The sequence below is a fragment of the Hippoglossus hippoglossus genome, chromosome 10 (genome assembly GCF_009819705.1).
Source record: "Hippoglossus hippoglossus isolate fHipHip1 chromosome 10, fHipHip1.pri, whole genome shotgun sequence".
In the NCBI taxonomy this organism is placed as follows: domain Eukaryota; kingdom Metazoa; phylum Chordata; class Actinopteri; order Pleuronectiformes; family Pleuronectidae; genus Hippoglossus; species Hippoglossus hippoglossus.
Genome location: NC_047160.1, coordinates 16,431,596 through 16,455,265, shown reverse-complemented (window position 1 = coordinate 16,455,265; position 23,670 = coordinate 16,431,596). Strand labels below are relative to the sequence as shown.

Genomic DNA, 23,670 nt, shown 5'->3' with positions numbered 1-23,670 from the left:
TTATTCTGTATAGTGGGAGCTATTTTCTACGCAGTTTCAATGCACTATTACAAGAACATGCTCCCATTCATTTAACAAGTACTCCATTCATTCCAATAACTGGGGCTGAAACTTGTTTTTTTATGCTCTTTTGTTTACCAGCCTCATGCGTCACATTGCTTGTCAGGTATGTGTCCGCGACTGACCTCAGCAGACAGGGATATTTGAACACATGTGCAGGGCTGGATCACACAAATAATGACAAGAGTGCTTTTACACAACCTGGACTCTGCACCCAGTGCAATGTACCTTACAATGCCGCTGATCAGAGTTCAGTCCCTGCCCATGAGTTCCCGTTTACATAAGGACTGGGAGTCGGAACAGTGCAAGATCTTGTCTAGACAAGTTAACTTACTCCCAAAGTATTTGAATTGCATTAAAAAGATTACACAGCAGGAAATGTTAGTGAGCAGCTCATATGGATCAATAGTGTGAGGGCCGTGTACAAAAGTATCTCATCCATGTTGCTGACATCCTGGCATATTTGTTGTATCTTAGGGAAAATCCTCCATGTGCATTACAAATGTCTTAATTTAGCGGCATGCTTTGCACTTTCTTTAGTTATAACATGATGTTTGAGAATCAGTACTTCTATTGAACTGCACTATACTACAGGGCAGGATTACCAACAGCACAAAGCAGACAAGCAGCAGGCAGAGGAGCCTTGATCTCCAGGGTAAACGTCATTGTATGTTTCTTTTAGGTGCTTTGATTTTGTAGACAATTTGTACATTCAAGTACAATGTTGAGTAGGTCCTCCATTATTATAACATGATTCTATCTCGTAGAAGGAATCACATTATTATCACCTACCATCACCAAAGAAATTGTGTTTTCATCTGCGTTTGTTAGTCTGTTAGTTAGCAGCATCACTCAAAAACTACTGGATGAATTATTACGAAACTTAGTGGAAGGATGCGGAATTCATGGGTCAAGGTACAATCCATTCAATTTTGGTGCAGATATGGATCAGGGGCGGATCCAGGATTTTTGAGTGCAAGCACAGTGTTTTGAGTGAGAGCATAACAGAATCTGAACGTGGAATCAATTAGTCTTGCTCTCAAACTGAAAGACAACGCTCTTGAATAATGCCAGGGGAAAAGATCCACTTAAATAAGTCACTGAAATGAGTTCAACACAAGCTTGAAACGAACCTGGAGGCAACAGAGGCCTCCGGTTGTTACCCTCCCGGTCAGCAGGGGGCGCAGAGCCGCAGAGAGTGTTGTCCCACTTTACACCGTTAACGCTTCCGTTTCCGAGAGGCGAGAAGCCGCAACATCAACATCCACATTCACCAAATAACAGAAAACTCTTGAAATTAAACAAAGGTGAGATTTCGGTCAGGTGCGCTTTTTGTTTTTGACAACACTGACGAGTGAATACATCGACGCGTCGGTTCAGAACCGTGTTTTCTGAACGTTATAAGCATTTACATCTGGTGTTAGCAGACGGCTAACGTTAGCCTGCCGCTTCATTGGCTCGTTTAATCAGCTTGTTTGTGCTTTTAAAACGTTCCAGCGGGTGGATTTAGGTTTGTTTCTATGAACAGTCCTTGCTTGAGGAAACAAGGCTTCATAGCAAACACGAATGACGGTGCCTGCGGCCACTAAGCGTCGTATTTCTCCAGCCCTCAGCAGCGCTGTCGTCCAAACCACCTGGATGTGATGCTAGCTGTTAACTGGCGGCTGTTTCTGGTGTTAAACGTCTCTCTGTTTGTTTCAGGTGTCCGAGGATGTCGGGCCAGAAACGTCCCGGTGACCCGGGCGGCCCCTCGTCCTCCGGTGCGCCCGCAGAGAAGCGGAGGGAGCGGGACGGAGAGGACGGAGGTCCCGGTGTCAGCGCCGCGGCCGGGGGGAGCACCGCGGTGGAGACGGTCATCAAACTGGGAGGGGTGTCAAACTCTGTGAGCTGCTCTCTTATCCCCCACACCGTCAATACAATAAAACACCAGGAGTGTCTCTGTGTTTGCCTGCTCCTGTTTTTTAATTCTCTTGTATGAATCGTTTATTTTACAGGAAGAACAAGACATCAAAGCTCTCCAGGCTAAGAACCGAAAGTTGGGAGAAGCCCTCGATCAAAGACAGGTCTAAAAAATGTCCTCCTATTTCTTACAACTCGTACAGGAAGCTGAGCTTGCATCGCCTCTTGTTTTGAGGTTAATCACATAGCTTGTTGTTTGCAGGTGATTGAGGACGAGTTGCGAGAGAGGATCGAGAGGCTGGAGACCCGGCAGGCCACCGATGATGCCAGTCTGCTGATCCTCAATAGATACTGGAACCAGGTCAATACTCACTGGTCCAGACTTAAGAGCAAAAGCATTACTATTGGTATCCATGCCTATGAAGGTGAAAAAATCAAAGTGTTTGTTATTCTCTGCTTTCAGTTTGATGAAAACGTCCAACTGATCACCAGGCGTTATGACCAAGCCAGCATCGAACCTGAGAAATCCCCGGGGGCTGAGGGCCGGAGCCTGAAGCCAGATACTCCAGAACCTGATGGCGACTCCAACCAGGAGAGAGTTAAGGACAGAGGTGAAGACAAAATGCACAAAAACTCATGACTTTTACCCCTTTTCCACCAAGGCAGTTCAAAGGCTGGATCGCAGCCAGTGTCTATTTTTTAACCAGTTCTTTGTGTTTCTACAGCCAAAGAACACCAACACAAGAAAGAACCGCTTATGTTAGGGGCAGGATTTACAGTGACCAATAAGACCAGCCATAACCACCAAGTAAATAAACAGGTCACATAGTCTGCAAATACGATTTGAATAGTTCAAACTGTGGATGCTAAAGAGAAGCAGCAGTGGTCTGTGGACAAACTGTCTCCTTGTTCTGTGGTTGTCAGCTGAAGTGTAGAACACACTAGAGGGAGCTTCACAAACAAAGCCCGTGTTCGAGCTCAACCCCTGGAGTTGGAGACTTATTTGGAATGTACACAGTAATGTTATGACGTGGTTCTATGGTGGCTCTAGCCTATGGAAAAGTAAACAGGTTTTTCAAAGTTGAACCAAGTTCGAACCAACCCCAGCACCAGCCCAACACTAGCAACAGTTCACCTTGTTTGAAACAGGGTATTTGTAAGCAAAAACATTTAGATAATAGATGCAACAATCCAGAAATTAAATCCAAAGCCCTCTTTCCTTCTGTTGTCTCCCAGGCCACCAGGGAGAGACATCCAACTCCTTCCTGGCCACGCTGGCGAGCAGCACCAGCGAGGAGATGGAAGCCGAGCTTCAGGTGAGAGTGGAGTCCAGCCAGAAACAGGCCAATCGTGTGGTGGAGATCTATGAGTGTCTGAAGCGCACTGTGGACCAACTGAAGGCAGAGGTGGACCCTGGAGCTGGTGAGATATATGGAGGGAAGGTTTGCAGAGGAAGACATGGTTGTAATTGAGTATAGCTGAGGATGACATGTTTTTGAAAGAAATAATTTTATGTGTTTGCATTGATTATTATTATTGATCCTTTTCTTTCCAGAGGGCAGTTTGTGGAAGGCAGCATCCACACTGAACTCCCTCCTGTCCAGTGAAAATGAGCGGCTACAACAGCTGTCTGAGGACCTCAAGCAAAAGCACAGTCACATGACGAGCGAGGTACAAATAATACGTCCTTTTTTATTCTCTAGCACTAAATGTTTCCTCTCAGGTCAAGCACACCTTAACAGTTACAAAGATACTAACAAACTAAATAAGTTAATCGTCTTGCAAGAGAACCCATACCTTTTTACTTAGTTGATTTTTTTTTCCTCTTATGACGGTTGCTTTGTCCTCACATATTTTCCAGTCCCGCTCTCTGGGTCGTGCAGCTAACAAAGCAGACCAACGTGTTAGCGAGCTGCAGGTTCTGATCGAGGAGCTGCAGTGGGACATGGAGAAGATCCGCCGCCGGGAAAACCGCCTGAATGCACACCTGAGTGAAATACTGGAGAGGGTGAGGATTTGTGTTGGACTTAATGTCGATCACAGTGTTGTGCAAAAGGTGCTTTTATGTTGAAGTATGTAATGACTAACACCCTGTGCCACCCCAGGTGAACAGCAAAGGCTACAAGGTATGTGGAGAGGCCAGTAGCGTATGTGGGACCATTACTATTAACAAGAGAAAGGTACGATTTTTTTTTTCTTTTTTTTCTCATAATTTTGACAAAGAAATAATATAGTTTATTTCCATATCTTATCTTACACTTGTTTTTCTTCTTTTCCGACACCAGTTTGAGGAAATGAACAGCGAGTTGGAAGAGAACCGTGAGCTGGCAGACAACCGCCTCACTGAGCTGCAGAAGCTCCAGCAAGACTTGCAAACTGTTCACCAGGAGAACAACAACATGAAGGTACTTATAAGGCACTTCTCACACAGTATGTGTTTTGATCCAGGTGTTTGGAAATTGAAAATGTCCTACTTAAGAAGTAGATTGCAAGAAAAATTACGGTTATCACTAAACCAAAGGACTTCTACCACCTGTATATTTTAATGTGAATCATGCAACATGTCTGCAAATGAGAAGACATGAGTCAAAAATTTGTTTAAACTTCTTTGGTGAAAAGAAAACAAGTTATTAAGGTTCTTTCGCAATACATTTTTTTCTGGTTTGTAATTTGTATCTTTTTGGCTACTACCTCTGCCTCTCTTTACTTTCTCTCTATTCTCCTCAGACGGAGCTGATGAGTCGAGCAGAGGGCATGGTGAAAGAGACTTCAGAGTATCGTTGTCTGCAGTCACAGTTTTCTGTTCTCTACAACGAGTCTCTAATCCTCAAGGGTCAATTAGACGAGACACGCGCTCGTCTCAACACTACCAGGACGGCACGCTTGCGACAGCTGGAGCACATGGAGGTGAGTTGTGTGTGTTTGCGTCTGTGTCGGTCTCCGTCAGTTTCATTCCCTTCTTACTCTTACTTCCCCCTATGTGTACAGAATGATGAAGTGGCTCTGCAGAGGAAGGTTCGTACAGAGGTGTTTCAGCTGGAGGACACTCTGGCTCAGGTCAGGAAGGAGTACGAGATGTTGCGAATAGAATTTGAACAGACTCTTGCTGCCAATGAGCAAGCAGGTAACTAACAGGTTCTGGTTTATAAAGAGACTGAGGTTTCTGAAAATACAGCAGATCTTAGATTGTCGTTAGATTTCTGCTGATGTTCTAATGTGTATTCTTTCTTTTGTTCCTCTGACTGCCTCCTCGACTCAGGTCCTATTAACAGGGAAATGCGGCACTTGATCAGCACACTGCAAACCCACAATCAGCAGATGAAGGGAGAGGTGGTGAAATACAAGATAAGACTGAGAGAGACACAAGCTGAACTCAACCAGGTGCGTAGAAGGAGACAGAAACTAACTCATTATGTCACCAGAGCAAGGACTTATGTAGTACTTATAATCTAAAAAAACACACATAGTACGTGTCATTATAAACTTTTGTAAACAGTGAAAATGGCAGTACGCTACTATTGAAGTCATCATATGTATCTGTTGCCTCTGTAGGTCCGTGCCTCAAAGGGCAGCGCCATCCTCCAATCACAGTCAAGCTCAGAGATCGATGTTAAGGATGAGACGACCTCTCCTTCGACCCCAGCTATCTCTGGAGAACCTGCAGTCAAGACTGAGCCTGACAACGGCTCCTCGACACCCAGCAGCACCGGTAACCAACACCTCGTTAACTGAGAGAAGTTTATTTCATATTTTATGAAGTTGTAAACAACATAAAATGCATCATTGTTGATCATCTGTGTTTTATACTTCGTCTCTCTGTAGGTGCCTCAGTGAAAACAGAGCCTGGCGTGGAACCAGAGGCAACAGTAAAAGAGGAGGAGAAAGACGAGAAGAAAGAGAGGGAGGAAAAGAAAGAAAAGGACACTGTAAAGAAAGAAGAGAAAGACAGAGAACGGGAGAAAGAGAAGGAAAAGGAGAGAGATAGGCCGACCCGCAGCAGTGGGAGCAGCAGCAGTGTGATAAAGGAAGAGAAGGAGAAGTCCGGGAGCAGTGGCCAACCAGAAGAGTCAGCTGGGGAGCGTCTGTCTGTGGTCGGAGGGTCAAAGAGGAAGGAGATGGAGCAGCTGAAGATTGTCAGAGCAGAACTCAAGTAAGTCACATGTTTGGGAGTTGGTTTCTATTTTAGATTATGCTCTTTTTAAAAATAATTAACAGATGGATAAGGAAAAACTGGGTCATTCACATGTCAGTATTAATCTATGCTTGGTAACTTAATTATTTAGCATAAAGGGTCACAAACAGCTCTTTTAATACTTTAAAATGCATAAACTATAACTACACACCACAAAGAAATTATAAAGTTGAATAATATTGTCACATAGCGCAAGCAGAAATTATTCAGACCCCTTCATATTTAGTTATGTTGTTGCCCGCATTCCTTCCACATAATTACAAACTAAAAACTTTATTAGTGCATTTTAGATACCTTCAAAATACATTAGGGATCTTTTATATTTAGTGCTGAGGTGCAGAAATCTGATAATTTTGCCACTTGATCTGAATTTTCAATGGATTTTGGGAGACTTGATTTAAACATCCATCATTTGCTTACTGGCTGATAAATTATATCTACCATAGTTGCACCACAGTTGTAGAATAGTTCAAACATTTTCAATCCTTTCCTCGTTTCTTATCCAGTATTTGTGCCTACGGTTTTTATTGAGGCAGATTTTCCTGTGGGTCAGCTTCAGGTTATAATGTGTTGAAGAATACGTACTATTCATCTAACCCACAACACGTGTAAGAATTCACCAGTCATGTGATGCCTCACAGTAAATAGAAAGCTATTGTTTGGCAGGTTAACAGACACTGTTCAATGGGTTTGGAGCATGTTTTTTTTTTCTCCATCCATTTTATTTTGTGTTAATTAAACTAAAACATAATGGGCTTTACTCAGAGTTCTAGTAGGTTTTTCTGACTTGGTGATTTTGGATGTGCAGGAAAGCCCAGGAGTCCCAGAGGGAGATGAAGCTGCTGCTGGACATGTACCGCTCAGCACCCAAAGAGCAGAGGGACAAAGTCCAGCTCATGGCTGCAGAGAAAAAGTCCAAGTCCGAGGTGATCAATGCTACACAACACAGTCACCTATCTGTTGATATAGTTAATAGTTTATTTGGTTTTGGTTTTCCAGTCGATTTATTTTTTAACATCATGTGTGGATGTTTGGATTTCTTCTCTTTTACTCAACAGCACGTGGTCAGATATAATATTTTACTTGTACCCTTCCCATAATAATAATAGTAATATGCTGATTCCAGGGAGAGGAGCTGCGGCAGAGGCTAAGGGAGCTGGAGGAGCGGGAGAGGAGGGAGGGCAAGAAGATGGCAGATGAAGAGGCTCTGAGGAAGATCCGTTCTGTGGAGGAGCAGATCGACATCCTCAATAAGAAGCTCTCTATAGCCAAACAGGTGCGTTTGGTGGTAATTTTGTTTGCCTGCACAAACCTGCTGCCTGGTTCTCCTTTCGTTCTCTAACACCTTGCTGCGCCTGTGCTGCGTCTGCAGGAGGAGGACGCACTGCTGAGTGAGATGGACGTGACAGGCCAGGCCTTCGAGGACATGCAGGAACAGAACATCCGGCTGATGCAGCAGCTCAGAGAAAAAGACGATGCCAACTTCAAGCTGATGAGCGAGCGGATCAAGTCCAACCAGATCCACAAGCTGTTGAAAGAGGAGAAGGAGGAGCTGGCGGATCAGCTTCTCACCTTAAAAACTCAGGTCAGCCTTCAAGGGGAAAGCTGTAAGGATAGGGGGTTGAACACACTGGTGTTTTGACATACACACAGTTTAATTGCAGTGATAACTACCTGCAGTTATTTCCTACTATCTTCCTACTATGAGCTGTGGATTGTGTGTATCAACAAAAAATGTAAAGATTTTCAATAATCCCCCCTTCACTGTTAAGTAGAGATTATGTGCTTTAGTAAAAAATGTTAGTTTGTAAAACCAAGTTCGCCCAGTTTTTCTGTTTGTCATTTCTCACAATCCTGTTAATCTTTTACCATTAACATGTTGTGTTATCTTCATTTCACATTTTTGGGGACTGTGCCCATGTGCAGGTCGATGCTCAGCTGCAGGTGGTGAGGAAGCTTGAGGAGAAGGAACGCCTCCTGCAGGGCACCATCAGCACTGCTGAGAGAGAGTTGGCACTTAGAACACAAGCCTTGGACATGAACAAACGCAAGGTAACACATTATTCAGTTATGATGGCGGCAAGTTGTTACTAAAGAAAATATAAAGACGAGACAAATTACATTCCCTTTGAGACTAAAGGGCCTCTCTGTTGTCCTCCAGGCTCAGGAATCTGCATTGCTGTCGGAGGAGGTGCGAACTCAGCTGGAGCAGGTTCAGCAGAGGCTCGGTTTGGTCAGAGAGGAGGTGGTTGAGAACAGTATCTCCAGGGAGAAAGAGTCCTTTAATGCTCGACGAGCACAGGTAACAACACAAATATAATGAGTACGAGTCACTTGTGATCCATTGCTGTGAAAAACAGGAAACATATCAGACTGACTGAACAATTGTCCTCAAAGTAAATTGCATTTATTAGTGGAAAAGCAGTGTCATAAGACTTGTGGGAGGACTGTTAAAATATGCTGCACATTTGTCTAATGGCAAATTAGATTTGTGAAATGAGGGACCTTTGTTGCCTCATGGTCAGAGCTTAATAGTTTTTGCCAGTTTCAATTTCATTGTCTTCCACTGAAATGATGACAAAGTTCCACATCGCTGCTATTTTCCCTGTAAGGCTAATCCTTGTTGATTTTGTTATATTTTATTTCATAAAGTCTGTTGTCAAATCAAAGTAAATTGTGGCAGACAGGCTCATTTGTCTTACAGCTGTTAACTCTAAATGTCTTTCAGGAGGACATCTCCAAACTTAGGAGAAAGATTGAAAAGGCCAAGAAACCAGCTGAGAAAATAAGCAATGGCGACGACATCTTAAATGAAGAAATTAATGATTACAAGGTAGGTTTTCATGATACAAAAAAATATAGAATATTCTGTTCTTTTTCAGAGGATCAGTTCAGTCCGATGTCTCACTATGGGAGCAAGTCACACTGTGACGCTTCAGATCCCTGTCACTGTGAAAATAGTATTTTGAGCAAAGTCTGTTTAGGCTGCTTTGGTTGGAACATCCCCAGCAGGCGATAGATGTTCCCAGCTTCTTTTCACACTCTCGTTCACCCTTAAGCGCACCAAGCTAGCTTGTCTGAACATGACCCTTACCTCCCTCCCAACAACCACGCTGTTGAGCTTGCAGAGGGGAAGGAAACTCCAGGGGAACAGACAACAGAGAGACTGGCCTCCCAGTCTGAGCCAGCTCCACGTGGAACTGGACCAAGATGGAAATGGAACCATGAAAGAGGAAGTTAATTTCGTTGCTATATTCTCGACACACCCGTTGTCACAGAGGGTATTTTGGGCTCTTTGTTGGTTTCCATGCAGCAGTGGTGTGAAGCCAAGATGTAGGGTGTTCCCTCCCCTCAAGCAGAGCTCCTGGCACTGTGGGTTTGGTTCATGAATGGCTTGATCTGACCACTGTGAGACTCCCACTGATGATAATTGCCACTTTCCAAAATGCTAGAGGCTCCTCCTTAGGTCTGTATACATCTATAGGTGGAGAGCAGTTATGGAAGGGTGTCACAAAGAGGGACACATTCCTTATCAGCGTTTGGTTGGAGTTCTTTGACACATATCGTTTGGGACTTGGAGGTAAAATGGCGGGCCATCCCCCACTGGTGTGACATTTTTATCAAGTGAAAGTGAAAGTGTGTCTGTTTCCAGACTGCTGGTGTCCCTGTGGGGGTTTTCTGTGGTTCAGGAGGTGCTGAAGCTTCCTCCTTTTGAACCATTGGAGGAAGCAGACTTGAAACATCTGTCCCTGAAGACAGCGTTGTTACTACCTCTGACTACCTCTCCAAACAGCTTGATGATATCCATACGCTCTTGTTGTACCCTTTGTGGGCCCAGTTCACCCTGAGGCTTGTACAGATGACATTGAATTCCATCCTTTGTGCCTCAAGTGGTTGGTTCATATTATTTGGCTTTTGCTCTCTCACCTGGAAAGCAGTGGTCACACTCTTATCTAGTGCAGACTGACTTCATTTCCTTGAGTTATCCTCATGCGGCAGAAACCAGTAACAAAGCAACACTTCTCCCATTGGGTAGTGGAGGCTATTGCTCTGGCCAATACAAGCCAAGGTCTGCAGCTTCCCCCAAGTTTGACACATGGCTTGGCCACATTCAAGGCCTTATTTGGGGGAGTTTACAGTTGAACAAAAGAGAGATGTGCGGACCACCCTGCTGTAGCACAGATATTGTGGGGATTTGAGGTTATAGACATAATCCTGGGTCTTTGAGGAAAAATGATTGAGATGTCTGACCACATAACCTTTTTCCTTTGGTGGGTGAGAAGTCGTCCACATTCAGTTTTAATAGTAGGTGGCACTACCTGGTGTAGGAATGTGCAGCAATCAGCATTGGCGTTATGACACAAGTTCCTGTAAGCTCCCATAGTGAGACATCTCCTTCATATCACTTGATGATGATCCTGCTCCAGAGAGGTAAGGTGTTTCTCCCTGTTTCCAGTCTTTGTGCTAAGATAAGATCACAAGTTGCTTCTTGTCTCTTAATACTTTACCTTAAAGGAGTAAAGGAAAATCATCTCATTTAACCAGCATCCGACTAGTGTCTAGAATTTCCTTTGACGACCAGCAGTTCCTCATGCTTTGGATACAAGCACTAAACAAAGACCCGAGGCTAATCCACAGTGTGAACTCCCCCCTCATGTCCTTGATAACAACACTCGAGTTGGGAAATTGCAGCAGTAATGTCCAGTTGTAGCTGATAAATATTACAGAGACTGGAGTTAATATCCCTCAAGCAAAATCCCCCGACGGGCGGCCAGGAGTCCTGGAAGTGGTTTAACTTAATGAACCAGTTATCTTTATCACTCTGGTTTCCACTAAATCAAACCTCACTGTGATCTCACTGCAGGGAGAGGGAGGGACAGGGTAAAACACTTTGAACCAACTGTAGAAGATTAAACATCACACATTATATGACCGACTTTTTCAAATTGTAGTCGTCTCCATTCAGGTTTCTGTAGCTTCACCTGCGGGATCATGGTCCGATTTTTCCATAAACCTGTAAGGGTTCATATAGTCTTGATGGGTCCAGAAGCTTTAATGATCGATCCCCTGTACCACGAGATTCTCCACAGTCTTGAGATTAAATCAAAAGGGCTCATAATCCGCCTTCATATCGTATCTGTGGGCTCCTGACATGAGTAGGACAGTAGAGCTTGAAGTCGTGCCTCTATAATCACATAGCCTCACTGCTGCCCTAGATATTTCTGTCCGCTCATCACAAACCATTCATCTGAGGACAAAACTGGCTTCTCCGTTTATTGTTCAAACCATTTCCTCCCTCCCTCCCTCCCTCTCCCCCCCTCTCTCTCTCTCTCTCTCTCCCACACCTCCAGGCACGTCTAACATGTCCGTGCTGCAACTCCCGGGTGAAGGACGCTGTACTGACTAAGTGCTTCCACGTCTTCTGCTTCGAGTGCGTCAAAACACGCTACGACACACGCCAGAGGAAGTGCCCCAAATGCAACGCCGCCTTCGGAGCCAACGACTTCCATCGCATTTACATCGGCTAAAGCCGCAGACCCCCCCCCCTACCACCACCACCTCTGCAACGACTTGCAAGGAAAAAGGGTCAACGATTTCAGCAGTAGTACAAGCACTGCCGGGAGCATCACTGCACTCAAGTGGCTCCTCCTCTGACGGCGCACTCACACGTATCTGTGCGTCTGCAGGATACTCGGTGTGAAATCTTCTCCTCTCGATGATTCCAGGCTCACGGGGCCGCGTTTGATGCTCTGATCTGAACGCTTTCAAGTTTTTGTTTAGTTTTAAACGAGTGAATTCAGCTCCAGTATCCACTACTTCACTGTAAGCTTTCAGATACTGGAGTGAGAAGAGAGTAGAGAAAATGAGGTTTGTGTCGGCATCACATGCTGAGGTTTTGGAAAAAAAAATTAGTACAATGCGAAAAAACGGCATTCCTTCCAGTGTAGTGGATGTTTGTATCATGTTGTGTATGTATATACTGTATGTCATTACCATTTCTTTCTTTTTTTATTTTGAAAGCTGCCTCTTCTTTCTCCAAACTGTTCTCTAAAATCTCCAGACTTGATTTTGTGTAATTTGCTGTTGGCTGGTTAATAAATTGCCATCAAAACGTTTCCGGGCCTCTGCTTCCATTTCACTCATTTTCAGTCAGATGTTTTATCGAGCTCTGGTATATTAAACTACAAATCCCAGTGTGCAGACCAGTGTTGATGCTTGTGCGCAGCGCCTTCCTCCTCCTCTTCTCGACTCGACGCATTTGCACTCTGAGAACGGTCGTTAGAAACGCTTGAAGGAAAGGAGTGCCAAACGGCAACACGGGACTTTTTTTTTTTTAAAGGTTGTGCAACCTAATCCGTCGCTGCAGAGCTGTGGATGCTCGCTCAGAGACAAAGGGGAACCGAAGTTGACTGGATCAGAGCAGGAATAAGGGGATTTAGGAGACTCGTGGTGAGATCCGCGTCACCGCTTTTTTCCTCATACGCGTAAAAGCTGCCACAGGGAAATAGAAAAAAAACTTTGGACACATTTCTATTTTTACAACTTTCTGCGTCTTGGTGGAATCAGCAAGTGTCTCGGATCTCAAGCCTTTAATTCATTCTTACCATATATAGCCTGTGTGAATGCGGCTGGAGCGTCCTTCGCGGAGCAGACAGAATTTGTGCCGCGTTGCCAAAGTTTATAATTAAATGCTCGGATCATTTTGAGACGCACTTTTTTCTTTCTGAACCGACACGTCTGATTTGCAGGTTTGTTCATTGGATCAGTGGACGTTACAGCAGGGAACAGGGCTCTTCCTGTGATTCGTCGCCAACAGGAGCCATTTTTAAGTCTTTGAGTCACTTGGACACGAGCTGCTCAACCTTCTTTCCTCTTTTGATCCCTGACTTCCTTTTTGTGCGTCTCGCTCCGGGTCGCGGTGGATGTGCCATGGCTCGCCTTTTCCTCACCGTGTGCGTGCTGCTGCTGCTCGGCTGGCAGGGAGCTGAAGCCGAGCAAGTCGGGGAGAGGCCACCGGCGGTCACCCTCCGCACCCTGATCGCGGGAACCTGCCAGGAGATCCACGGGTACGCGGAGTCGCTGCTGGGAACCGGCGTGGTGCGGTCAGCCGCTGAGGTACAGAGAGGAAACGCTTCCACCTCCACCAGGAAGTGGCCACACACTCACCTCCTCTCTTCACACTCCTAACTCCACCGCCTGTCACTGTTATTGATCAATGCTTTAATTAACCCCCATGCCCCTCAACCTGTTAATCTTCCTCCTGATCCCCTCCTCTTCTCCTCTGCCCTCATTCTCACATCCATCTCTCACCCATGAACACACACACTCTCTCTCTTTTTCTTCTTCTCTGCTGTGGCTCCTCTTCCCTCAGAGTGCAGGGTTGTTTCTTGAGTCAATGCTTGGTCAGGAGCGCGTCCGTACATTGGCCATGGTAAGAACCCTCCTGAGTGTCTCCCAGCTCCTGTGGCCCTGTTTGGTGACTGTAGTTAGTGCAGAGAGTAGGAGCATGGCTGTAGTGGAGAATCTGTCATATGTATTTGACTGTAAGTGGATATTTGCATGCAAGGCCCGAATGCGTGTAGTGATCATATTGTGTATATGTGCTGGCAAGCGGAGATGTTGGATGAAATGGTTTCAAATGTGGCAAAATAGGGTTTGGACATGATCCTAGGATTTAGAAATTGAGTTTTTATGAGTCCCCAAACAAAAATGTGGCCTTACTCCCTCGGAAAAATCAGTTTAAATCAAGAAAAACAAGTTATTTTGTCCTCCAGACAAACGATAAGTACTTTGTGGTAAAAAGTCACAGGGTAACATTTCTTGCAGATCCCTGGCAGGCATCCCCTGCTCACTGTGTTTCGTTGCATTTAACCTGTCTGTGCATGTGCAGATCTTTTGTCTTCATTTATGTTTTTAGGATCATGCACCTGTAGAAGTTGTTTTTTTTCCTTCTTCATTTTGTGGAAATGCACGCTCACGGGCCACAGAAAGACACCACATGCACCGCTGCACTCTCAGCAGCCAAAGACAGCATTTTATTTGCCGCTTCTTAAAGTCTGCGGCTTCACAAACCTGAATCTGACCCGACCAAACGAAGCAGTTAAGTGGGTTTTTTAAAGTGAAGTGTGGTGACGGATGCTCGACACACACTGGACAGTCGTCACATGCATGCCAGTGTGTAGCGCAACAGGTGCAGATAAGATACTAGACCAACTTACTGGGCTACCATTGACCTTGCTTGTCGAGGCTATAGTGTGTGTGTGTGTAGTGTAGTGTAGTGTGAATAGAGGTTGTACAGGAATAGAGAGGGGCACTGTCCAGCTGTCACTAGCATGCACAGCTGTTTGTGCAAGTCAACAATACAGCTTCTTTTCAATCATAAGGTGCACCTCCTGAACTCTTTCCCCTATGAGACGCACTGTTTCATACACAAATCCCATAAATCCCACTGTGTCTGTGTAAACACGTCTGTCTCCTGTGTGCATGATTATTCACCATCAGAATGCTGCCTCTCTTTATTGCTACCCAAGTAAAACATCTCCCCACCCCCCCCTCCACTTTGCCACAGTTTTTCGAGATGGTGCTCAGATGCGTGGCGGAGGGAGCTGCCAGCGGCCTGAACGTCATCGCTGTCTACGTTACGGAGATCCTCAGGGTCACAGGATTCGACGGTGGGTACAAGTGCGGCTCCTGTGTCAGTTCTTTTTTCCCCCCTCCTACCTGTATACTTATCTCAACTAAATAGCTGGAGGCATGTTGGTGTACGTGTTGAGATTAAAGTGTCTAGTGCAATGAAAGTATGCAGGCTTGCCTCTCCCTGAGGGGAACCTGTCTGCCACTCCTTTTGTTTGCTCTTGTAGCTCCTTGTGTAAAATACAGGAGTTTATTCTTTTGTGAGACAAACAGTCACTAAACTCGATTTCCTCCCTCCACAGCTGCACTGCCCCGATTTACCCCAGAGGGCGTGGCCGCCTTCGCTCAGTGGGGTCTCCTGGCTCTCATTGGCTACTGGGTGCTGACCATCGTCCTCCGTCTGCTCATCGCCGTGTTGAGGCGGGTGTTCTGGGTGGTGAAAACCGTCTTGGCGCTCTGGCTTTTCGGACTGATGGTGGCCGACAAGACCGCCACCACGGACACCACGGCGGTCCGACTAGCCGGCCTGGTGCTGGTGTGCGCCCTGTTGACTCTGCTCTCTTCTGCGTCTGAGAAGTCGTGCGCGGTGGAGCAGCGGCTGAGCGTCCTGGAGAGCCGGCTGAGGGCAGTAGAGAAGAGGAAAGGGGACTAGTGATGGGAAAGAGGGTGCAGCGAAGTAAAGATGAGCAAAGGTGATGGTGATGTGGAGAATGGTAACTTTGATGGTTTCTATGTGTGTGTCAAATTATTATGGCAAATAAAGTAATCTCTGGGATTTTTAATCAGGAATACTCTTTCTGTTTTCTTTTGCCAAACGAAGAGGCTGATGTTGAGCTGGAAGCCTCTAATGTTTACGGTGTGAAGTCAGGGGATCACCAAACTTGCTAGACGACTTTCTCTCAGAGCCCTGCACGTCTGTAATTTCATCACAATCCATCGAGTATATGTTAGAAAATTTCACAAGAAACTTTGACCTGCTCTGAACGTGAGAGAGAAAAAAGTCAAGCGTTCACTAAAGTCATTGGATTCGTCCTCTCGGGATCGTTTATCTGTGCCAGGTTCCATGGAAATAATTCATACAAAAGGAGGTTATGTTTTCACCCCTGTCTGTAAGCAGGGTTATGCAAAACCAGCTCAACCGATTTCCATGACATGCTGTGGAGGGGTGGGGCATGACCCAAGGAAGTTTAAACTAGAGTCGGCCTAATGCAGCTGATCATAAATATCAAAGTGTGCCCAATATATAATTCAAATTCTTACTTAGTGGATATGTTAAGATGAAAAACCTTTTTTTGTGGAGTAACATCTTCCTTGATGTGTCAGAGAATAATGCATGGATCTTGATGAAAACAATGCCACATGTTTAGGGGCCTGATATTTATTTATAAGTGAAGTTACACGTGGTTTCATAAGGGGACTGTTGGGCCTTGGCAGAGTTATACACTCTACTGAGAGTCATTCAGTTTAATCTGGACGTAAGTGTCATGCCACTAGCATGGATACTATCGGGATATTATTACTTTATCAACACACTGAAATAATCCATGTCTCAGTTTGAACTCACCATAACTCGGTACCGTGACCCAAGGCTGACCTGTGGCCTGTTGACGGCCTCTTCACTCCCCCCTGCGCCTGGTCGCTCTCCTGCTGCCCAGTCAGCTGGCAGCTTTTTTAGATGCTTGGGTTCGCACCAACAATGTTCACCCCCCCCCCCCCCCCCCCCCCCCACTGTCACTGCACCCCCAGAGGAAAAGCCTGACCTCAGTGCCAGAATGACCGTTCCTGCTCGCTCAGCCACCCCCCCCCCCCTCACTAGTGCACCAGATATCAAATCAAATCAAACATACTTTATTGTCCCAAAGGGAAATTTGTCTTGAGCCAAAGTGCTACAGCAGCTGCAGAACAGTACATTGTACAACAACAAAAAACAGTACACAAGGACATATCACGTAAGACCCCGAATAATTATTGCAGGATAAAAGTGAGATGAATATTGCACCTGCCCTAAAAACACTAAAAGAATAAAACAAGATGAAAAACAGAACCTGGCATTAAAACTCAAAAACCAAAGTGTAAGATGTGCCAGACACAGTGCAACGGTTATTGAGATACATGACCGAATCAGCACGTCTCCTTATTGAGTAGTGTGATAGACGTTGGGATGAGTGAGAGCTTGAGGCGGTTGGTTTTACACCCATAGGCTCTGTAACGTCTGCCTGATGGTCACCGCTCAAATTCGGGGGAACAGTGTATGAATCCACAGTGAAACTGACAGTGTCACCACCACTCTGCATCATGATCGAGGCAAAGACAGACAGCGGTGAGGATGTGGTGCTATACGGTTTATACAAGAAACTTGTTTTGTCTGAATTACATAGATGTATGTGAATTAATCATTTGAGGGTTAAGGCCAGAGGATGTCAAACCTTATTAAGCCCTATGAGACCAATTGTGATTTGTGAATATGGGCTATACGAATAAAGTTTGATTGATTGACTTAATATTTTAGTGATTTATATATTTTTTATATCAATGGATCAAATGACTGAGTATTCTGAAAAGAGCACCTTGTTCTAAAAAAAAAAAACAATCAGATCAGAAAGTGATCAGAAACAATCAGATTTCAATTCCTCTAGGTTACTCGTGATTGTTACCCCCACTAAGGAGATTTTGTTTTCACACATTGTTTGTTTGTAAGCAAGAATATGTAAAATCAACCTCACAGATTTCCTCCCTCCAATGAGGTGTGTGTGTGTGTGTCAGGGAAGAGCCCATTACATTTTGGTGCAGATCCAGATCAGGGGGCGGATCCAGAATTAGTTTTTTTCATTTTAGAATCAGGCACATTTATGGGACTGATACCTGTATGTGTGAGGTTTGGTGTTTCTTGATTGCATTTAAGGGAACTGTTGGGCCATGGCGGAGGTAAAGAAGTCATAATTTAAATCATTTTAAAAGATCAGAAGGATTCAGTAGGGCATCCAGAGGGAGCCTGGTTTTCTTCTGTTAAGTTTATGGGGTTTTATTTAAATGTCCATGTCATTTCTGAATAGAGTTCAAATGCATGTAGCAGTGCCGGTGTTTACATCCCTAAACAAAGCAGGGATTATAAACCTGGAGGGGTTTTCAGGCTCAGTGAGTGTAACAAATGTGCCCACAAAGAATGAGTTGTGCTTCTTCTTCACGACACACAACAGCCTCAGTCGTATTGGAACTCCTGCTCGGCGGTGCTTCCTTTGTGAACCAGTTGGTATGCTGTCAGGAATTTATGCGCTCCGATGAGCTTCTGGCTGCCAGCTGACATGTTGGTTGGTTGGTGCTTATAGTGGCGGTGTTTCAGAATTTCAAGTTAATTATAGTGTATGTGAAGCAAGCGAAGCACAGACACAAATCCTTCAGTGTTGTTAGGTTTAATACACCTGACATTGTAAAATACACCATGATACAAAGACAGGATTCTAACATGCGTTACAACTAGTTTCAACAAAATCCAACCCATCTACAGTATTTAAAGCACTACGACATGCAGACTATGACAACGACTAATTGAATAATTATTAAATGGGTCATAAAAGCTAAATACAAATCTACTGTTGTATTCAGTGTATATATGAGAGGGAGGAGACATGCAGAAAGAAGGTTAAGTGAGCATGTGTGAGCGTCTGTGCGTCTACATTCGTGTTTAGTTGCGTGTTCAAGGCACGGTGCTGATATGAGCGCGGCACAGAGGTGTAGAGGTGTGTTAAAGTCTTCATCGAAAGACTAATGAAAAAAAGCAACCTCGGTTTGTGATGTCAAACAGTCTTTTTTCATAAAATTAAAAAGAAACCATTTGAGTCTGTGCGTGGACGGACCTGAGAAAAAATGTCAGTAGTTTTGTATCTCTACAAATGTGAGTAAACATCCACAGCTTCCCTGATGCCGGTTTTTTCACAGTCAAACTGGTCTGTAATAGATGAGGTATTCCTGACAAGACCTGCAGAGAGACTCGCTATTTGGAGTGGATTTTTTTTTACCTATGGCTTTAAACTCACTGCTCGTCACACATGGCTTTCGAAGATCAGAGTGATCTAAAATAAATGTGAATAACACAGAGGCAACCTATGGTCTTCCCTTTCTCCTTGATCGTTTACCCAGTGTGGTCACCCAGTGTTATGGAATCTGCAATGGATGGGTGTCTTTCAGAGTTGGTCCCCTATAGCCTGTATAACTGCTGATTGAGTACAGCCAGCAGTTGGTTAGCTTAGCTTGGCATTGACAATAGAAATAGGCAGGTAAACATATGCTCTGCTTTGTGTTTAGGTATTTGAATGCACTCATCAGTGTTTCTAAAAATCACAGATTGACGTGTTTTTCTTGATTAATTCTGTTCTTATGGACAAGGCTGTGTGACTATTTCTTGGCTGGAGCCAGTTCCAAGACAACCAGATGAGGCATATATCCCCAATGTCAAACCTTTCATTCAATGAGTGCAGCGTTCAAATTCAAGGCTTTCAGAGGAAGTCGAGTTTGTTGGAGGTATAAACGCTGTCGTAAGATGACTCTGAGCTGAGAGGGGGAGCAGAGGGAAAGTTCTTTCCCTTCAGTTCAAACTGCAGCCCAGAGTCAGAGAGCAGAGAGAAAGTGGGAGCCGGCTCTGCTGGAGCCGAAACCTGCAGAGAAAGAGACACAAACAGTGAATGTCACATCAAAGGATCAGAGCGTCACAAGCAGCCTGCCTTCGTTCAGTCTGGTGTGCAGATGTTAGCAGCTGCTGTTACACAGGTGCTACATGAAGAATATTCCTGCCTAAATAATTGACACAAAGATTTGGATGGATTAGCATATAATGCCATTTTGTATCATCATCTATCCATTAGTCTATCTCATAAGTCCAGAAGTCTTGAGAGACTTGGGGGGCCGTGCATTGAACTAAACCAAAAAAACTCCCAAAGTGTGTAATAATAATAAAGTAGTTCAGTTTAAATACGAACCCCCCCACCCCCATCCCATCATACACACACATTCAGAGGTAGTAGTCTTCAACAAAACCTTTAAAATTAGGTTTTTGACAGAGAGCATTTGGCACGCGGCCTCATTAGGGGGTTTCCACTAGGTTTCACTGCAATCTCCTGTACACAGTCAATCAAGGGGGTTCACACAAAACTGTTGATGTGGTGGACTAACGTAAACAGCTGTTCTCGGTGAGCACCCTATGTACCAAATACACTGTGTGTGTGTGTGTATTCAGGTCAAACCTCAGAATAAGCAGGTGGCACATTCACAATAGTAGGATTGTGTATCTGCAGAGTAAAGAGACACAACATATCAGCAGTGAGGACAGGAGTGCAAGTGTCGAGAAGACTAGAGAGATACAACACACACTAACCAGCGGGCCAGTCGGAGCGTGGGAAGGCTGAGGGGGGTAATATGTCTGAGAGCGGGGACTGGGTTGCCCTGGCCTCAGTGCCACAGGCTCGTTGTCATACTGCAGTTTGGACGAAACAAGACACACAATGAGCATGACATGATTTCAACAGCACGACTTTGCTACGGTAGCCCTGAAGTGCAAATCCCAAAACACTACAGCGAATATGAAAACACAACAAATCCCCAAATACAACATATCACAAAACACTATAACAAATCACAAAACATAAAACAAATATACAAAACACAACAAATCAAAAAATACAACATATAACAAAACACTGCAACAAATCACAAAAACAGATACGCAAATAACACCTTAGAAAACACAACAAATCACAAAACACAAAAACATTGTGTTTTGTAATGTGTTGTTGTGTTGTGATTTGTCGATGTGATTTGTGCTTCAGGGCCACCGTACTTTTCACTCTTGCATGCAAACACACACACACACAGTGTAAAACCACTTTAATGTGATCACCTGGTTGTGAGCCACAGCCACTTCAGCGTCAGCAGAGTCTGCGTCCTTTTTCTTGGAGCTTTTGCAGCAGCAGCGTTTCACACAGCAGCAGCAGAAAAGTGAGACCAGGAAAGCACCAACGGAAGTTCCAATGTGCCCCAAATTAAAAGGTTTGTCTGAAACGATATGGGCAGAAACGTTATCACCAACAAGGTCTGTATTTTAATGGTTGTGAAAGTTGCAAGAACATGAAATATTTGCTGATGTCGGGATCTGAGAAATTGAGAAGTATTTTATCACAGTTGTATGACAACTACAGACCACAAGACTGTGAAATAAATTAATATGTGAATAATCATTCATTACAAAGTGTCAAAATGTAACTCAGTAATAATAACTACAAAACACACAGGATACTCACCCATCCAATCCACCTTCACCTTCAAAGCGACTCCATCATATTGATCTCTGACCTCAAAGTGTCCGTCGCACGTCTCCTGCATCTCCATCTCCAACCCGCACGGCTTTACAAATTCAAAGTCAGTGCAGTATGACTGGGTAAACACCAATGTGCCGCTACGAACTAGCTCTGTGTCATATTCGTGTTTAGTTGGGAAGAAGTGGATGTTGCAGTGGTCTTTGACCAGAGGAAATGTGAATCTGAGTTGTTCACCACCCTCCAGCTCAAGTGTCTCATACTGTGCTGGAAAAGGGGACACACAAGACAGAGGACATTAAAAGCTACTTCCAGCCTAAATCTTAGCCGATTATTACCATGTAGTCCTGGTTCTTGGTGTGAGGCTCTAGTTTGATCATACACACGGCACAGCAGTTTACAGGAACAGATTTATTAGAATAGATGGCATCTTGGGAAACACATTTATTTGCTTTCTTGTTAGCTTAGCAGAAAAACTGTAAACTGCTGACCAAACTTTGTACAAAAGGTACCAAATTCAAACTATAAGCACCAAGTCGTGCACACAGTCCCCATTAAACCCCAACTTGAGCCACAACCACAACTTTAAATACTTTAAAAAAACGTCTCACCTGTGACCTCAAGGGAATGTGAAAACAGGACTTTCTCATTTTTGCCAATCATTTCGTAGCGGCCATTGTCTTTCTGGGTTAGATTTTTGATCTCCAAGTAGCCCCTAGAGACACTCCGCCTTCTGTCCACGGGGACCGAAGGGTCGTCGGATTTCCAAAAGATCACTGACTCTGAGTTGTCGGTGGGGATGAACTTGAATGAAAGTGTATTCGTCCACAGCCTAAGAGAGATTGTCTCCCCATACCGCTTCTCATAGAAACCGCCTAGAGAGAAGCATAGAGAGGAAGCCCAGCAGATAAAAAAACCCCACTGAGGACAAACCTTATAAACCACAGCACACCGCCTCACTTTCATTTCTACTATTCATATATTTACACAGATACAGATGCTTATTACAACTGAGTTCACTGATGGAGGGTGTAGTCAGATTGAACGATCCAAAAATACGTTGTAACTAGTAAAAAATATGTTTTATCTACATGTACTTAAAACATTACTAGTAAAAGTGCTCATTACATGAATAAACCCCTTCCATATGCCCCAAAATATGAATATTAATAAGAATACATTTTAATCTTGTGCAGCATAATAATAAATATAATGAGACATGGGACATAGCATAGATTGCTTAACATCCTTACTCAAGCTGTGTAGCTGAAAACCCCTGTGCACTTCATTTCATTACTAGTTAAAGGAGACATACTATGCTTTTTCAGTTTTTTCTTTCTCCTCCGCACCATTGCGATGTCAGTGGCCCATATTTGCATAACGCACACCTTGCATATTCTGGCACGCCCCTCAACAAAGCTAGGTCAAAGGTCGGAGCCGAATGGACTTTATTGGAAGGGGGACATTAAAGGTTCAGTGTGTAGAATTTAGTGACATCTAGTGGTGAAGTTGTATGATGCAGCAGAATACCCCTCCCTTCCAAACATGATAGAGAACCTGTGGAAACCTTCAGTTACTCAAATGGTCTTTAGTTTGTCCAGTTTGGACTACTGTAAAAAAACATGGCGGCCTCCATAGAGAGGACCCGCTCCCCATGTAAATATAAAGTATTTAAATATAAAAGGCCCATTTTAGGGTAAAGAAAACAGCAATTTGTACAATTTAGATGAAACACACTAGTGAAAACATCACTTGTATTATTTTATATTCAATTTCTGCCAATGGATCCCTTTCACCTAAATCTTACACACTGGACCTTTAAAGCTCATTTATGCTGCCTTTACGTATGAAAACAGATATGTCCATTTCAAACGATGTAACAGTCACTGCCCACATACTTCCAAACGTCCTTTACCTTGGCGTGGTTGTTTAGCAACAGTACATCCACTGGACGGCAGCCAAGAGTCAAGAGTGTCAGACAATAACACATATGGCAATGGTGGAGAATGTTGAGATAATGTACGTCATAAGAAAGAGGCAAAAGCGTAATATAGATGCATGTAGTTTCTTAACAACTCCTTAAGGGGATAGTTCTCTCCGAAAAAGGAAAATTCACTCATTATCTACTCACCACTATGCCGAATGAGAGTTGGGTGAAGTGTTTGAGTCCACAAAAGGTTGACTTCAATAGTATTAGATTCGGCTGCAGCACTGTTTACTCCAGAAGTGTTTTGTTGACTCAAACACTTCGACCACCCCTCCATTGGCATAGTGGTGAGTAGATAATGAGTGAATTTTCATTATTCGGCGAACTATCCCTCTAAGTCTGTCCTCAAAAAGTTCCACCATGGTTGAAGTGTCCTCATTCTGTCTTTTGGTCATCTCACTTGGCTACAAAGAGACATAATGGCGCTTCAAAATTGAAACCAAAATGTCTTGATCGCCCCCTGGTGGCTGGCTGCAGTGCATGTCATTATAGTTCTAGTATAGGTTGACCTCTTGTGCGTTGGGTTAGGGTTAAAGCATATTCAAATGTTCATTTGTTTCCCAGTACATTTGGTTTTGATTAGTTATTTGATG

General features: G+C 44.2%; 3 protein-coding genes and 1 long non-coding RNA gene across 9 annotated transcripts in view; 2 read left to right on the top strand and 2 right to left on the bottom strand.

Annotated features, from left to right (window-relative positions):
• The first annotated feature begins 1,200 nt into the window (after nucleotides 1-1,200).
• Nucleotides 1,201-12,267, top strand: rnf20 (ring finger protein 20, E3 ubiquitin protein ligase). Its single transcript, XM_034599010.1, has 22 exons — nucleotides 1,201-1,367; nucleotides 1,762-1,942; nucleotides 2,055-2,123; nucleotides 2,222-2,320; nucleotides 2,423-2,570; nucleotides 3,196-3,381; nucleotides 3,515-3,630; nucleotides 3,821-3,967; nucleotides 4,065-4,139; nucleotides 4,245-4,364; nucleotides 4,687-4,866; nucleotides 4,948-5,083; nucleotides 5,219-5,340; nucleotides 5,512-5,668; nucleotides 5,782-6,109; nucleotides 6,960-7,077; nucleotides 7,278-7,427; nucleotides 7,524-7,736; nucleotides 8,078-8,203; nucleotides 8,313-8,453; nucleotides 8,880-8,984; nucleotides 11,503-12,267. The coding sequence occupies exons 2-22, from the start codon at nucleotides 1,772-1,774 to the stop codon at nucleotides 11,677-11,679; spliced, it is 3,084 nt and encodes a 1,027-aa protein (XP_034454901.1). The 5' UTR covers nucleotides 1,201-1,367; nucleotides 1,762-1,771; the 3' UTR covers nucleotides 11,680-12,267.
• A 119-nt stretch (nucleotides 12,268-12,386) lies between these two features.
• On the top strand, nucleotides 12,387-15,574 carry LOC117769854 (transmembrane protein 109-like). 2 transcript variants are annotated; one of them, XM_034599021.1, is made up of 4 exons: nucleotides 12,387-13,267; nucleotides 13,524-13,583; nucleotides 14,721-14,823; nucleotides 15,088-15,574. In XM_034599021.1, exons 1-4 carry the CDS (start codon nucleotides 13,082-13,084, stop codon nucleotides 15,435-15,437), a joined length of 699 nt encoding a protein of 232 aa, XP_034454912.1. In that variant the 5' UTR covers nucleotides 12,387-13,081; the 3' UTR covers nucleotides 15,438-15,574. The 2 variants fall into 2 exon arrangements, with proteins under 2 accessions (XP_034454912.1, XP_034454913.1); XM_034599022.1 differs by lacking the exon at nucleotides 13,524-13,583 and having other exon boundaries at nucleotides 12,392-13,267.
• Nucleotides 15,575-18,178: 2,604 nt separating this feature from the next.
• LOC117769855 overlaps nucleotides 18,179-23,670 on the bottom strand; it is a 26,575-nt gene continuing 21,083 nt past the window's right edge. Inside the window, exon 4 of the long non-coding RNA XR_004615329.1 lies at nucleotides 18,179-18,835. This is a non-coding gene — a long non-coding RNA (uncharacterized LOC117769855). The remainder of the gene's footprint in view (nucleotides 18,836-23,670) is intronic.
• Nucleotides 18,185-23,670, bottom strand: part of LOC117769852 — a 6,348-nt gene continuing 862 nt past the window's right edge. Inside the window, exons 2-8 of one of the 5 annotated variants that reach the window (XM_034599017.1) lie at nucleotides 22,485-22,488; nucleotides 21,702-21,961; nucleotides 21,076-21,357; nucleotides 20,676-20,830; nucleotides 20,154-20,252; nucleotides 20,023-20,067; nucleotides 18,185-19,437 (exon numbers count right to left, since the gene is read on the bottom strand). In XM_034599017.1, the coding sequence (XP_034454908.1) occupies nucleotides 19,279-19,437; nucleotides 20,023-20,067; nucleotides 20,154-20,252; nucleotides 20,676-20,830; nucleotides 21,076-21,357; nucleotides 21,702-21,961; nucleotides 22,485-22,488 (1,004 nt within the window). In that variant the 3' untranslated portion in view covers nucleotides 18,185-19,278. Of the gene's footprint in view, nucleotides 19,438-19,457; nucleotides 19,680-19,996; nucleotides 20,068-20,153; nucleotides 20,253-20,675; nucleotides 20,831-21,071; nucleotides 21,358-21,701; nucleotides 21,966-22,484; nucleotides 22,489-23,670 lie in introns of those variants that run through there. The other 4 variants (XM_034599016.1, XM_034599018.1, XM_034599020.1 and 1 more) reach the window with 4 other exon arrangements.

What these genes read in the sequence shown, in the direction of transcription:
- rnf20 (XM_034599010.1), top strand. Translation starts at nt 1,772, where the DNA reads ATGTCGGGCCAGAAACGTCCCGGTGACCCGGGCGGCCCCTCGTCCTCC. An exon ending in TTACTATTAACAAGAGAAAG is followed by an intron (nt 4,140 to 4,244) that starts GTACGATTTTTT and finishes TTCCGACACCAG; the next exon opens with TTTGAGGAAATGAACAGCGA. An exon ending in AGGAGAACAACAACATGAAG is followed by an intron (nt 4,365 to 4,686) that starts GTACTTATAAGG and finishes TATTCTCCTCAG; the next exon opens with ACGGAGCTGATGAGTCGAGC.
- LOC117769854 (XM_034599021.1), top strand. Translation starts at nt 13,082, where the DNA reads ATGGCTCGCCTTTTCCTCACCGTGTGCGTGCTGCTGCTGCTCGGCTGG. An exon ending in GCGTCCGTACATTGGCCATG is followed by an intron (nt 13,584 to 14,720) that starts GTAAGAACCCTC and finishes ACTTTGCCACAG; the next exon opens with TTTTTCGAGATGGTGCTCAG. An exon ending in CAGGGTCACAGGATTCGACG is followed by an intron (nt 14,824 to 15,087) that starts GTGGGTACAAGT and finishes CTCCCTCCACAG; the next exon opens with CTGCACTGCCCCGATTTACC.